Source organism: Gymnoscopelus microlampas (genome assembly GCF_963454915.1).
Source record: "Gymnoscopelus microlampas genome assembly, chromosome: 4".
Lineage (NCBI taxonomy): Eukaryota > Metazoa > Chordata > Actinopteri > Myctophiformes > Myctophidae > Gymnoscopelus > Gymnoscopelus microlampas.
In genome coordinates this window covers 52854320-52869319 of record NC_139941.1, presented here as the reverse complement: position 1 = coordinate 52869319, position 15000 = coordinate 52854320, and the positions used below count along the sequence as shown (strand labels likewise).

The following is a 15000-nucleotide window of genomic DNA, read 5'->3' as shown; positions in this document are numbered from 1 at the left end:
TCTACATCGAGCTTGTAGATCGGCTATTTTCACTATTTTAAAATGTTTTTTTTATAAGGCATAGGACACCGTGAAAAATAGGGCCCTAGCGCTGTAACAAGCATAAAATTCTACTTGAACATTAATTGTGTTTTGGACTTTGAATATTGTAACTTATTAATACAAAATGACATTCCTGTTTGGCTTTTAGGCTTCCTAAACAAACAAATAACTTCTACACCAAAATCTCTTTGCCAAAAATATCTTGTAGATCTGCTATTTTTTTGCCAAATGTTTACCCCCCAGAATAAGGACGCTAGGGATTAGGAAGTGGTTAAAATACTGACATGGAAAACACAGATATTGATGATTATAGTTTCAATCACAACCATCAGCTGATGGAAATCCTGTGTGTGTGTGTGTGTGTGTGTGTGTGTGAGTGTGAGTGTGAGTGTGAGTGTGAGTGTGAGTGTGAGTGTGAGTGTGAGTGTGTGTGTGTGTGTGTGTGTGTGTGTGTGTGTGTGCGTGCGTGCGTGCGTGCGTGCGTGTGTGTGAGACAGAAGGGGTGGAGGGGTGGGGGGGTGTTACACCCTCCAGACAGATTAGAGGGTCCAGCCAGTTTTCCTGTTTCGAAGAGTTGTCTGGTGGAGCTCATCCGATTACTGATCCACCCTTAACTCTCTCCCAATAACACACACACACACACACACACACACAGACACACACACACAGAGTATCAACTTAAAACAAAGGCATACACACGCATCAACATGCATAAGTACGGACTATGCAAATGTGACAGGACAAACACGTTCCCGCCACCCACCCACCTAGACACACACACACACACACACACACACACACACACACACACACACACACACACACACACACACACACACACACACACACACACACACACACACACACACACACACACACACACACACACCAACGTGATGTGGCGTCTTCCATTTCAGTTTCCGAACAACGCAGACACAAAGACACTCTAATCCTTACATAATCCCCTTCTGCTGCCAAACATCAAACTCTAGCCATATCAACTCTCTCTCTCTCCCTGCGCCACACACACACACACACACACACACACACACACACGCGCGCGCGCTGCGGGAGTACTTTAAAAATAGACTTATTTGGGGATATGTGATGTATTGCATGTATTGCTGGTACAGTAGGTGAGTGGATATAATGCGTCATTCACATAATTGCAACATCCCGTCTCATTGCATTGTGGCTGGACACCTGCACTTCAACCTTAAAACCTGGCTTAAAGGAGTAGTTCACCCAAAAAAATACTTATTTTCTATCAATTGCACACCCCATGAAGACTTGAATTATTAGTGTGGTTGCCCAACAGGGCAACCAGACTATAGTACTCTATACACTTTATTTCTTTATTTCTTTATTTCTTTATAGATAAACAATACTTTACAGCGCATCTCCTCCCACAGTTTTTATCCCCTAATTTTGTGCCATATATCAAAATGACCGTCTAAATCGGGAATCGTGCGCGTGTATAGGGCTAAGAGATTGGTTAAATAGTTTAATTGATATTGATTTATTAGTGCATTAAATTTCCCCATCCACTTTAATGTAAAAGTGAAAAAATTCACATTCAAGTATTTTTTTCTCAGAAACCGTAAGAGCTAGAGCTACCAAATTTGGAGGGAAGGTTCATAATATTATCCGAAATTATTGAAAAAATAATTAAACCATTCGGCCTCATGGTGGCGCTATAACAGCCCACTTTACCTTTTGGCCTATAACTCTTGAACCGTAGGTCCTAAAATCAAAATTTCTTTTCACCTGGATTCATTGGGTCACGACGCATCTCCCCATATAGGTCACGCCCATTTGCGTCAGGATAGATTTTTTGATATTGATTTATTAGTGCATTAAATTTCCCCATCCACTTTAATGGGAATTGCAAAAACTCCCATTCAAGTATTTTTTTCTCAGAAACGGTAAGAGCTACAGTTACCACATTTGGAAGGGAGGTTCATAATTTAGTCCAAAATTATTAGAAAAATAATTACACCAATCGGCCACATGGTGGCGCTATAACAGCCCACTTTACCTTTTGGCCTATAACTCTTGAACCGTAGCTCGTAAAATCAAAATTTCTTTTCACCTGGATTCCTTGGGTCCCGACGCATCTCCCCATATAGGTCACGTCCATTTGCGTCAGGATAGATTTTTTGATATTGATTTATTAGTGCATTAAATTTCCCCATCCACTTTAATGGGAATTGCAAAAACTCCCATTCAAGTATTTTTTTCTCAGAAACCGTAAGAGCTACAGTTACCACATTTGGAAGGGAGGTTCATAATTTAGTCCAAAATTATTAGAAAAATAATTACACCAATCGGCCACATGGTGGCGCTATAACAGCCCACTTTACCTTTTGGCCTATAACTCTTGAACCGTAGCTCGTAAAATCAAAATTTCTTTTCACCTGGATTCCTTGGGTCCCGACGCATCTCCCCATATAGGCCACGCCCATTTGCGTCAGGATAGATTTTCCGCCATTTTGAATTTCCTTCAAAACACACTTTTTGCTCCTTTTCCTTCAAATTTTGTCCTAATCTCACACAAATCGGTACACATGATCTATGGACCCATGCGGTAAAGATATCCAAACGGCTTTTTGATTGTCCTTACCGTTCGTCCGTAAATGGCTTCCAAAGTTAGCGGGAGGGGCCCGTTTGACCAAAAATGCCATAAATCACGAACGAAACGTCCGGTCAATCCCAAATTTGAATCACATGTCGAGGGTGGTATACTAAACCAATCCCCAAAAGCATTTCTACTTTGATCGATAGGGGGCGCCACGAATGCTCAAAATGTAACCGTTCGATGCAAAAACCTTATTTTGGGGGGATCGATCCGCTCAAAATGAAACGCAAGCGATCTCAGGAGTGACGACACAATGTAATTGGCGCAGCCTCCGACGTTATTCCTCCCGGCGTATTCCTCGAGTCCCGGCGGCCGCGTCCCGCGACCGGCGTCGGCGCAACCACACTCTGCAATTTCCCCGGAATTGCGACGCGTCTAGTTTTTTTTGTTTTTGTCGCAATTCTGAGACAATAATTTGAAGACCAGCGGAAAGATGCTAATGTATCCGGTAGGAGACTCAAAGTAGACTCTTTGTGTCTCCTACCGGAAATACACCCGGTCATCAAATTATTGGTTCAGGAATGTGACAAAAACTAAAAAGAATCCATGAATTCAAGGCTCCATGGGGTGTGCAATTGTTAGAAAATAAGTAATTTTTTTTGGATGAACTACTCCTTTAAGTTTCATAATAATAAGAAAGAAAGTATAAGACAGAAAGACAGAAAGAAAGACAGTAAGACCGAAAGAAAAGAAAGAAAGACAGACAACTAAGAGCCTGAGGTTACAGGACAGAACATATCAGCACCAATGATGAACTATTACTCTCCTTGACCAGAGCCAGTCCTCAGCTCTCTCATGCACAAGTCAACAGAGACATCTAGTGGTGAAACATCAATCCTGCATCTGAATGTAAGTAGGATTTGAGGCTTAAGGAGTTTAAAACTGCTACTAAAATACTTTTTAAAGACTCCAGGGAGGTTGTTTGAGTCATTAATAACTATGTCATGTAAATAATGAGCCCATAAATAAACACGTTTGATCTATTAAAGAAGACTGTGCCTATTTTATTACACTGTAAACTTTGCTATACCAAACTAACCAATGTCGACCAAACTCAGCAGTGTTTGGCCTTAAACATACAAACCTTACACCTAAACCAAACCTAAAACTTTGCCTGACCTCACTAATAGTTCCTTCCTTTAAATTTACGCTACAACGTGTAATATAATAATAACAGACTTAATTTGTACAGCACCTTAACTGTGTTACAAAGTACTGTACACATGAAACGTGTCATTACAGCCATTACAGGTGCTGAACTATGTAATGGCATATGACCTCAGCCACTGAAAAACACTCACAACCTGCACACATTGTTCTGAAAAATCAACACAAATGATGAGCGGTCTTATTAGAAAACAGTAATAAATACATTTAAAAGTGTTTGAACGCGACAATGCGCTGACACCCTTTGCACCTTAATCTGGTGTACAACGCGCCGATATTCTTTTTGAACCTTAATGTTTAATATCATGTACTACAGTATATACTGTACTTCCTGCAATGCTGATTCACCTAACGCATGTCTAACGGCACCAGAACCAACCACCTTATCAATATGCTTACAACGATGATCCTACGGTCAGGGAAATGGCCTGCGAGTCACTCATTCAGCATATGCAGTGACGCAAGGTACCACCCACGCTGGAGAATGAGACGCAATTTCTTGGACTCAGGATTAAGGGAAATGGTAAACTGCACATTAAAGCCACAGGATTCGGTGTGCGGACCTTAACGATCCATGCCATCGTTCAGGATTACAGTTGAAGTGGGCGGCGTCCGATAAAACAACTGTTGCGCTCAACAACCGCATCATCAAATCCGCGACCGTGAGAGCCTCCATTCTAGGAATGAAACGATCACACAGTGCACACCACTGGACCAAGTGGCAGCGGTGGCCTAGTGGTTAGAGGGGCGGCCTTGATACCGGAAGGTCCCTAGTTCGATTCCCCAATTCATCACATCAATCATGAATCACCGCTGAATAGCCCTTGAGCAAGGCTTCCATGCAGGGTCCGGCTGGAAACAAGTTTCGTACTTAGTCCGACACCCTGGGTAAACAACAAACTTTGCTTTGCTTTGCTTTACCAGTCTGAAGCTGCAAGGAAAACTGTCTTTTCTTCCCTTTGCAAAGCACTCACTGCCACATGCCGTCCTCTCAAATAATACCATTGTTGAGGACATTCTTATTTTCACCATTAAAGCTGGTTTACAAGTGCTGCCGACCATGTTCAACTTGTTCAAAGAGACAGTCGCACACATCTTAAATGGCTGCAGCCACTATAAAGGACATGACCAGACATGACCGTCTGGTGGATCTGGTCAGAGATCAGAGAAGATCAGAGAAGTACAGGAAAGGACAACAAAAAATGCATAAACACAGCACTGTAAAACTAGACTGGTTTGACCACAATGACACACAATTCACTGCAAGATATTCCAAATACCCCAGATATTGCGTTCATTAATGAAATTAGAAGAAACGTTACTATCTCTGAAAGAGGCCGCCCATTTGATTTGTATATGGACACATGTTTTACATCCAAACTTATGAAATATCAGCCTTTGGTGGAACGTATTATGGCCTTGGGATATAACTGTCAACTTATTGTCCTTGTGTTTGGGAATCTGGGTCACGTCCACAAACTTGTGCTCCGTGGCCTGCAATTGGGAGGATTGTAAAGACAAATGCTAAAAAGTTGGCTAAATACTACTCTGTCTGAGCTATTATGGGCAGTCTGTCTATCGACCATGTTTCATTTATCCTTGAGTAGCTAAGGAAAAAAAATATATATATATCTGTTGAATTTCTGTATATAGTAGTATGTCATCAATCTTTTTTCATCTGTGTGTTAAGCATGTGCAGCAGTTGTATCTGGTTTGACCATATAATGTAACCTTCTGATCAGTGTTTGGATCTATCATGTATTGCGCTCTTTGTGCAGATCCAAATAAAGAATTCCAATGTGTGTGTGCTTCTCACCTAGCTTGTATGTGAGCACATACAGGACGGTCCAGGGCGTGCCCGGCACTGACATGAGTTTCCTCCAGACCCTCCAGGGCCGGATGGCGTCTGCTGACTGGCCGACCCCCCTCTTGGGCCCCAGGTGCTCGTCGTCCAGCACGGGGGCCCCCCACACGAACAGGGCCACGCCTGCGTACACGAAGGTCAGCAGCAGGAACATCCAGCTCCACCCCGCCACGTCGATCACGGCCAGGAGCCCGCCCCCGGCAAACACAGAGCCGGCTTTGTAGCCCACCACCTACAATGCACACGTTATTAACACATTAAAACCGGGTGTAACCACTTATTTGTACCACTGCGCTATGAGCTTGTAGATCTGCTATTTTTGAAAAATCTTAAAGATTTGTGCAAATCTTTGAATATATCTTTTAAAGCGAACATTTTTAACTCAAATCTTTGCTTCTGGGGGTCCCTGGAACAACGTATTTTGAGATGGGGGTCGGCAGCCAAATACAAATCATTTTTGAGGTCCTTGACATGAAGAAGTTTGAGCACCACTGATAGAGAAGACACTCTTCTCATCCAGAGCTACTTACTGTACAACTCAAGGTAAATAGTCACATTCTGTAAGTGTAAGTAGAGTGCAGGGAGAACAGTGTAGGGCCTCAAAGAAACTATGATACCAGGTAAACAATGATGAACCTAGCTTGTGTCTAAACAACATGCTATCTAAATAACATTCTATACATTGGAAACTGTAGGAGCCCAGGTAAACAGTCAAACATAACATCGGTCTATAAACAACATGCTACTAACCTGGGCCGTGTTCCCCAGGCCCAGCTCCCCGCGGCCCTTCAGCAGGCCCACGGCGGCCCCGTCTACGGCGATGTCCTGGACCGACGCCAGGAAGTTCATGGCCAACAGGGTCCCCGCGACCCCCCAGATATGAGCATCCGGGGCCAGAGCCGCACTGGAATCACAATCAGAATCAGAATTGTAACTTTATTGTCACATAACAGGTTTTACAGGTGTAAAGAAGTAGTTTGTAGTTTATTTTGGAACACAGTTCTTAATATGACGCGATATTAAACATGTCTATGGGAATTCAGAACGAAATTCAGAAGGGAAATAATCGTGACCCAGGTAGGACGCGTAATTTATGTCAGACTTCGGTGCTCTATGTGCATGAGGTTATACATAACATTAAAAAAAAAGTATGTACATGAGGTTAGACATAAGATACAATATGTATCAGGTATGTACATGAGGTTAGACATAAGGTACAATAAGTATCAGGTATGTAAATGAGGTTAGACATAAGGTACAATAAGTATCAGGTATGTACATGAGGTTAGACATAAGGTACATGTTAAAAGAAGATAGCAGCAGGTGCAGCACACGAGGTACAGCAACCCGGAGACGCACCTTGAGACGCAGGTCAGCGCCAGGCCCGACACGGTGCCCACCAGCCAGCGCCGCTTGGTGCCTATCCTGTCTATGAGAGGAGCCCACAGCACCTTGAGCACCCAGGGGAAGTACAGCACCTTGGTGAAGCCGATGCGCGTCAGGGAATGGCCCGCTCCGCGCAGGTAGATGGGGAGCAGGGAGGACTGCAGGCCGTACGGGATGCCCTGCACAAAGTACAGCAGCCCCAGGAACACCAGCTTATCGTTCATCATCTTGACCCGCGGGGGGGCGGGGGGACAGACAGACAGACAGACACACAGACAGCAGAGACGGAGGAGAGGCGGGGTGTCTGCTGGTCAGGTCATTGTGACCGTGCTGGAAGGGGGAGGGAGAAGGTAGAGAAGCAGAGGAATTAAAAAATGTTAATCTTTTAATCTTTTATTTGGGATTTAAAGGCATAGTATGTAATTTTGCCCTGTGTATACATAGCAAAACAATAAATACATGTGTGAACCATCATTTCTCTCTATATCAGCAGTCATCAGCCACTGGAGTAGTGTGGTGGTGTTTACCTGTAGAAACACACTGACCCGCTCGCTGTATTTTGGTGTTTTTTTCACTGTTTGTTTTGGTAGATGTTGTTGGGTGTTACTCCAGTGGATGATAACTGTTGGAAGGGAAATGATAGATCAAATAAATGTATTTGTTGTTTAAAACACAATAAAACAGGGGTCTTCAACGTTTTTCAGGCCAAGGACCCCCTAGCTGAGAGAGAGATGAAGCAGGGACCCCCTCTATTTTGTATAAAATAGACCACCGAAGTCTGACGTAATTTACACATCCTTGGTTTGTCTACCTGGTTCCCGGTTTTCCACCCCCATTCTGAATCCCATAGACGTCTTTAATATCGCGTCAAATAAGAACTGTGTTCCAAAAATAAACAAATGATCCCGGCGGTTTGACTATTGGATATGAAGCATCAACTGACGGTGAGAAAACGATAATGTTACTTCCGCCGAATTAGTTACATTTTCGCCAGGAAAAGACTGTATCAAATATAAGTGACTGACTATCATAAACGATACAGAACCTCCTCTCTGACAATTATGCCGAGACAGTTTGTTTATTTTTGGACCACAATTCTTATATGAGACGATTCTATGATGACCCAATGTTATTCTCCATAGCGAAATTACTTTACGAACCTGGGGATGAACGAGTGACGTCAGGACTTCGGTGCGGTGGTCTATTGTGTTTCACAGATTAAACTTTTTTCTTTTACTTGGTCTGCTCTTTCTTCCCTCTACACCCATACCACTTAAAATAGACGATCTACAAGCTAACAACGCCTCGCAGTGCAAGGTGTGGGACCTGTTGGACCTGCGGGGCGTTGGACCTGTTGAAGACCCCTGCAATAAGACATAAATGTAACCTGATGCTCCACGGGGAATAAAGGGAGATAAAGTCACAGTGGTTGACAAACAGGTTCATGTCAAGGACTCCCACATTGATATGCATGTGGTCACAGTGAGATGCATTTAGAGCTTGTAGCCGAAAAATGTAATATACTGTTCCTAAACTGCAAACTGTTTCTCATTCTGCTGGGGAACCTTGGAACCCCTCTCAAGGACCCCTGGGGGTCCCCGGGCCCCACTTTGAGGTAGCTGACGCTTCTGTTCCCGCCTGTTAAATCACAAACTTGTGCGATTCGGGTGAGCTGGTTGTGAGATCCCTCCAACCTGATAACTAGTGTGCTTTGTGTTGGCTTAGTGCGTTCCACGCAGACGGGTCTGAGCCCTCTCGCCCTCGCGACAATGTGCATTCGGTTGTGAAGCACACCGTATCCTCCCTGTCTACGGCCACAGGCTAGACTTACGGACGAGTGATAAGTTAACGGGTGTAGGAAAATATACACAGGGGTTTTATGCCTCTATTTATGCCCTATTTATGCCCCGGAAGAGCTGGAATTTGGTGACGGTACCTCAGTGTTCCAGGCGGCACCTCTACGGTTGAGTCCTTTGCCCCCTCCCGTGCGGGTAGTGTTGGGTCAGGGGGCCTGATGCCAGTTGCTGACGAGCCTTTCGCCTTGCGTGCCCTCTTGGAGGAGGCGGCAACGACCCTTAACCTAGAGTGGGGTGGGCAGGCCACTGAGGACAAGCAAGGACACTGCTTATCCTCGCTTGTCCCGAGTTCACTACGGTGCAGGGGCGTTTCAGGCTGACCAAAGAGGTCAGACTGTGGACGAGTATAGCAGGGTGAGAGGCCGTGGGGCTCAGCAGCACCAGCGGTTATCCTTCCATGGATGACGTGATGGCGACTATGGTCCTTCCCTTGGAGGACATTGTCGGTTGAACACCGCAGCTGAAATCTGGCCCTGGGAGGGTCAGTGACCAGATTCTGGGCTCCACTTTCGCCGTCCTCTCCTCCATGGCCCGCCTTACGAACGCGGCCATGCTGCTTCGCCCCTACCTCCCGTGCAGAGGTCCCTACATCCCTCCCTCGGGTGAGGGTGATGTGAGTGCTGCCCACAGTGACTTATGCCCAGAGAGGGCTTCGGACGCTTATGTCACACAGACTCAAGCGATCAGACAGACTGATCATCTTTGTGTTAGTTATGGTGAGAAAGTTCTGGGCCAGAGGCTTTCTAAACAGAGACTTTCGCACTTGTTGATGTTATCACTAACGCGTATCGTTTGGCCGGGCGGCCTTTGCCGTCCAAGGTTCGAGGTTCAAGGTTGTACTTTATTGTTACATCTTGTGTACAGGTACATAAGAGTAAAGCTTCCAGCAGTGTTCTAGGGCCCCTTCGAGAAGGACACGAGGTGGAAAGGTAAGCCCCCTAGGCGTGGCACACCCCGTACACAGATTAAATCTGGTAATCTACCTCGGATGCCTCCGCCCGCCGCGGAGGGATATATCATATTGGAGCGATCCAATCGCTCACATAACTGTGGTTACCTACATAACTGTGGTTACCTACGTAACCATCGCTCCATCTGTACACTAGCTCTCAGAGTTGTGGGGGTCCTTGAAATAAAAATAAAGTTTGAGAACCACTGTTTTAGCTGATGTTAGACATTCACAGGCTACTAGAGGCATATATCTAACACCCCCAGGGTCCATTTGTACACCCTACGGTTGAGTTAAAGTAGCACTGAGGGTTTGTCTAGTTAAACAACTTTTATTAATACACACATATCACATAACTCCACCACAGCACGGCAGCACCTGCTGCTGACTAGCTGACTTTACACTCACTACCAACCTAGCTGTGGCTAAGCTAGCTGCTAGCACGCACACACTTCAGAACAAGACATTCACAACAGAAGCTGATGCTCACATGCATTTTTTGTCATTTCAGTTGTATGTAATATAACACAAAGCACGTCTCGTCGCCATTTGTTTGGCAGGTATCCTGACGGTAATAACACTGTGACGTTAGTTAGCTGTCAGGTCGTGCGGCTAGCTGCATAGCTAGCAGTAGCCCTGGTCCAGCAGCCCTGCTCTGCTCATAGAGACAGCATTACGCACTGCCCTACGAGGTCTCCGTTTTTAGTCAAAATAAACTAAACTACGTCGCCACTCACTGAAACAAAGACTGTTTTGTGTTGTTGAAAGTCTATTCTGCAGGGTGGGAAGGCTCTCAGCACCCCACCTGGTCCTTCTCTGTATGATACACTTTTTGGGCAGAAAACATCCTTCGGATGGAAATGATTTTATTTGCTCCACTGCGCCCCCTACAGATATGGTCAATGGTAATTTACATTGACCAGATCTGTAGGGGGCGCAACTAAAATAATTTCCATCTGGCACACATTATTTCATTTTCTACCCAAAAAGTGTATTATACAGAGAAGGTGGGGTGCTGAGAGGCTTCCCACCCTAGAGAACATACTTTCAACAACACAAAACAAACTTTGTTTCGGTGAGCAGCGACATAGTTTAGTTTAGTTTCTACTAAAGACAGAGACCTCTCACGGTAGTGTAACGTTGTGTCTATGAGCAGAGCGTAAGAGAGACCAGAGGCTACATGGCTAGCTGCATGGCTAGCTGCTGCTGCTGGCTTGTTCAAGCTCATAAAACCAATGAATGAAAGGCTGTTTTTTGGATTCCTACAGTGTGATAGCATGGATGTGTGGGCTGTACAGTCTGTCCTAAAGCAGCCCTATCTATGGAAGGTAAATGTTGACACGTACTGAGACTGTGAGAGGAGAGACGTTAACCTGGAGCTCCTCTTTCCTCTTGTTGTGGTCTGACTCTGGACACGGCTGCCAGGTTTGACCTCACCTGCGCCGCAATCCCCCTTCTTTGGATGGAAAATGTGAATACACATATATATAAATGCCCTGGCTGCTCCTGGGTATATTATTATTATTTAATCATTAGGATTAATATTATAATTATTTGTGACATATCTTGCTGTCTGACTCTTCACCCAAATATTGTACTATTTACTCTGACGCCACTGTTTCCTGATGCACATGTTGTTTCCAAACCTGGCAACCCGACATGTTCTCCTTGGGCAGGGCAGGGCTGGGGTCCAGCCAGGGAACCCCAAGGGTCCTTGAGGGCGTTCCAGCTGGTTCCCCAGGGGTCCTTGGGGGGGTTCCAGCTGGTTCCCAGCCAAATGAAGAACAATTTAACTTCACCATGTTTCACTAGTGACTAGAATTACCTCAATGAGAGAGTGTATAAAGATTTAGTTTGAGTTAAGGAGGAGTGTATATTATTAAGGGTGTCTTGGAAGGTATTTTAATGTATTGTATTGTCATAATGTGTGTCAATGTACCTTTTAAATACTGCTCTGGTGCCTTTCTTGGCCATGTGTGCCACACTTATTTATGCCAATTAGATAAAGGTTAAATGGAAAAGAAGAAGAGGGGGGGGGGGTTCACTCTCTCCACTATAGTATAACGTTGTAGAATTCTGTTCAAAATCTAATCTAACAACACAAATATTCTCTTACAGGGGTCCCTGGCAAATATATATATATATTTTTACAGATAGGCTAATACACATACATCTGGGGGTCCTTGACATGAACGAGAATAGATATTTTCCTGTTGTGATTATGGCTTTTACATCATATCGCGACCATCACAGTCCCAGTACCTAAAAAATCTCTACTGATGTATTTCTGTTAGCATGAGGTTCATGTTATAATAATAATAGTAATAATAATAATAAAATAATAATAATAATACACTCAGGTATATAAAAAGCAGTTTCTTTATTTGCAAAAATATCCAAGCTTCTTCCAGAGCTCTGCTGCAAGCTGTTGTGTGTTTGTACGAGCCTACAGCACTGCAGCTGAACTGAGATCAGTTCTTATTCCAGGTTGCGTCAGAGAACCTTCCCTTTAAGCCAAAGGTCAGAATCCAACAAACAGGTACAAATATTATGGTGCCGACCGCTTTGTCTGTAAATAAGACAGGACTGCTTCCTAACAAACATCTAGTGGCAAACTGCTGTCACATGTACGTGTGCCCCGACAGACCGATAATAGTTTGTAAAATAAAATATCTCCAGGAGCATTGCCGTTTCTCATGATGATCTTTGCTTGTTACAGTGGGCAGGTGTTTAATATCATGACAGTAATACAGATTAGAATAACATAAAACAGTGGCTTTGTTTTGGACCGTTATCAACCAAATCAAACAAACATTTGTAGTTGGTCACGGCGGTGTCTCTTCATCTGAATGAGGATGTGGATGGATGGATGCCAGTCTGAAGGTCAGTGGACGTTTAGTTCTCACCGCCGCTCAAAGCCAGCAGGATCTTCTCATAGTCTCCTTTGGTGTCATCCTTCAAGGAACAGAGAACACAGAGGATTCATTTTCACTCTCCTGTCTCCTTGTCTTCCATGTAGTTTTAGAAATATTGTATATGCAAAGCTAAACAATGGAAGTTACAGTAGTCTGCGCTTATTTAACCACATGAACCCTAGCATCCCTTTTTGGGGATTTGGTAAACATTTAGCAAAACTGTGGTTGAAAATTGGCAAGGTACAATCTCACAACGCATCGTTTGCTTTGCCATGTTGTGAGCTTATAGATTGGCTATTTTCTGAAGAGATTTGTTGCTGAGGGAAAAAAGGAGGGGACCAATTACAGAGCCCTGGGGGATCCTGGTCAATGAAGTATTTAAGGTTTCAGTGGTTAAAGTGGTTAAAGTCTCCAGTATTCTTCATATGGGAAGATAGATAGTGACTGATTACTGAGAATAACACCAAGATTGTTTGCAAGAATTAGGGCGATATAAATATAGAAACATACAAAGCTGAAATGTAATTTGTAGATGCTATGACTGAGACATTACATGGTGTAAAAAACAATGTGTCTGGTGGGATCAGGTTGATCAGGTTGAGATCTGGTTGTTCTGCAGTAGACTCACCAGTATTTCCTGATAGAGGGTCTTTCCATACTTCTTCTTGTATTCCTCTTTGATGCGCTTCATGTCCACCTCAGAGCGGCTCACCATGATGCGGGTCAGAATCTTTGTCCGGGTTCCTTTTCCCTGGAAGAGAAGGCAAAGAGTCAGCCCGGGATATGAACCACAGACACACACAGATCTAAGACTGTTGTGTTACATTTCATACGTTTGTACACTGTATACCTTCATGGCCAGGTTGAGTTTCTCAGCGAAGAATGCAGGCCTGCTTCCAGCACATTTCACTGAAAGTAAAAAAGGATAATGAGCAGTGGTGGAAAAAGTACTCACATTGTTTACTTAAGTAAAAGTATCAAAGCTGCAATGTAGAAATATTCTGTCACAAGTAAAAGTCCGGAATTCTACATTTACTTGAGTAAAAGTACAAAAGTATTCTATCAAGATTTACATAAAGTACCAAAAGTAGAAAGTAGGCCTACTCGTTATGCAGAATGTCCCATTTGAAACGTTTTCAAATGTATAAAATGTATAAAAATCTTTTGAAAATAGCTGATCTACAAGCTCTCAATGCGTCGCGACGCATTGAGAGCTTGTAGATCGCTATTTTCAAATGGCCAAAATGTATACAGGGCTGAAGTGGTTAATGTATGTTTTGTAGTTACTTTCCACCACTGATAATGAGTGAATGAATGAATGAGCGAACGAACGAACAAACAAACAAATGAACAAATGAGTGAGTGACAGTTTCGGTCTTACCGACGGCCATGAGACAGCTCTCTATGTCTCCCTTCATCTCCAGGTCGATGGCTTTGGCCACGTCCACCTTGCTGTATTTGGTGTACCGGTCGAACACTGGAGGACAAAGAGGGGAGAATGTCAACATTCATGTTCCGTACACAAAGACAGACAGGCAGACAGACAGAAGAAGTTCTGATTGACGTGACGTATAGAGAATGACAGATGACGGCCATGTGACCTTGGCGGAGGTGCAGGGCGCTCCTGGTGGTGAGGATGTCGATGAACACGGAGCAGTCTGTGCCTTTCCTCTTCTCTCCGGCCTCGTACAGAGCCCTGGCATCGCTGTCCACCAGCTGCTCACACACTCCTTCAGTCCTACCGGCCTAAGGAGGGGTCAGAGGGCGTTACAGTTAGGCCTGTCACAATTATTACATAATCGTCTAATCTCAATTATTTGAGATTGAAACTACTTTTGCATAATCGTCATAATCATCAAAATTTAAAAAAAAGCAGAAATAGCAGATCTACAAGCTTACAACGTGTCACGAAGTGACGCGTTGTAAGCTTGTAGATCTGCTATTTTTGCTATTTTTACATTTTTTAAAAATGATTAAATATGTCAGTAATATCTTTGAATATTAAATTTGTCATATCTGCCCTCTGCAATTTTGGATTATGAAGCCCTAAAGGCAATCTGAAAATGTATTTTGAAAATGTATTTTGAAAATGTATTTATGAAAATGTATTTTGATTCATTATGTTCCAATGTTCAACGCCAAAAACGATTAAATCGTTAATCGCAATTATTCGTATGACAATT

At 43.7% G+C, this 15000-nt stretch overlaps 2 protein-coding genes across 4 annotated transcripts in view; both read right to left on the bottom strand.

Moving 5' to 3' along the window:
- mfsd3 (major facilitator superfamily domain containing 3) overlaps positions 1-11319 on the bottom strand; it is a 41786-nt gene extending 30467 nt beyond the window's left edge. The window contains exons 1-5 of one of the 2 annotated variants that reach the window (XM_084055936.1): positions 11249-11294; positions 7625-7719; positions 7071-7427; positions 6462-6615; positions 5664-5943 (exon numbers count right to left, since the gene is read on the bottom strand). In XM_084055936.1, the coding sequence (XP_083912062.1) occupies positions 5664-5943; positions 6462-6615; positions 7071-7324 (688 nt within the window). In that variant the 5' untranslated portion in view covers positions 7325-7427; positions 7625-7719; positions 11249-11294. Of the gene's footprint in view, positions 1-5663; positions 5944-6461; positions 6616-7070; positions 7428-7624; positions 7720-11248 lie in introns of both variants that reach the window. The other variant, XM_084055935.1, reaches the window with a different exon arrangement.
- A 944-nt stretch (positions 11320-12263) lies between these two features.
- anxa1a (annexin A1a) overlaps positions 12264-15000 on the bottom strand; it is an 8580-nt gene continuing 5843 nt past the window's right edge. For both annotated transcript variants that reach the window (XM_084055773.1, XM_084055774.1), the window contains exons 8-12: positions 14419-14563; positions 14199-14294; positions 13668-13726; positions 13446-13568; positions 12264-12857 (exon numbers count right to left, since the gene is read on the bottom strand). In XM_084055773.1, coding sequence (XP_083911899.1) covers positions 12798-12857; positions 13446-13568; positions 13668-13726; positions 14199-14294; positions 14419-14563 — 483 coding nt within the window. In that variant the 3' untranslated portion in view covers positions 12264-12797. The remainder of the gene's footprint in view (positions 12858-13445; positions 13569-13667; positions 13727-14198; positions 14295-14418; positions 14564-15000) is intronic.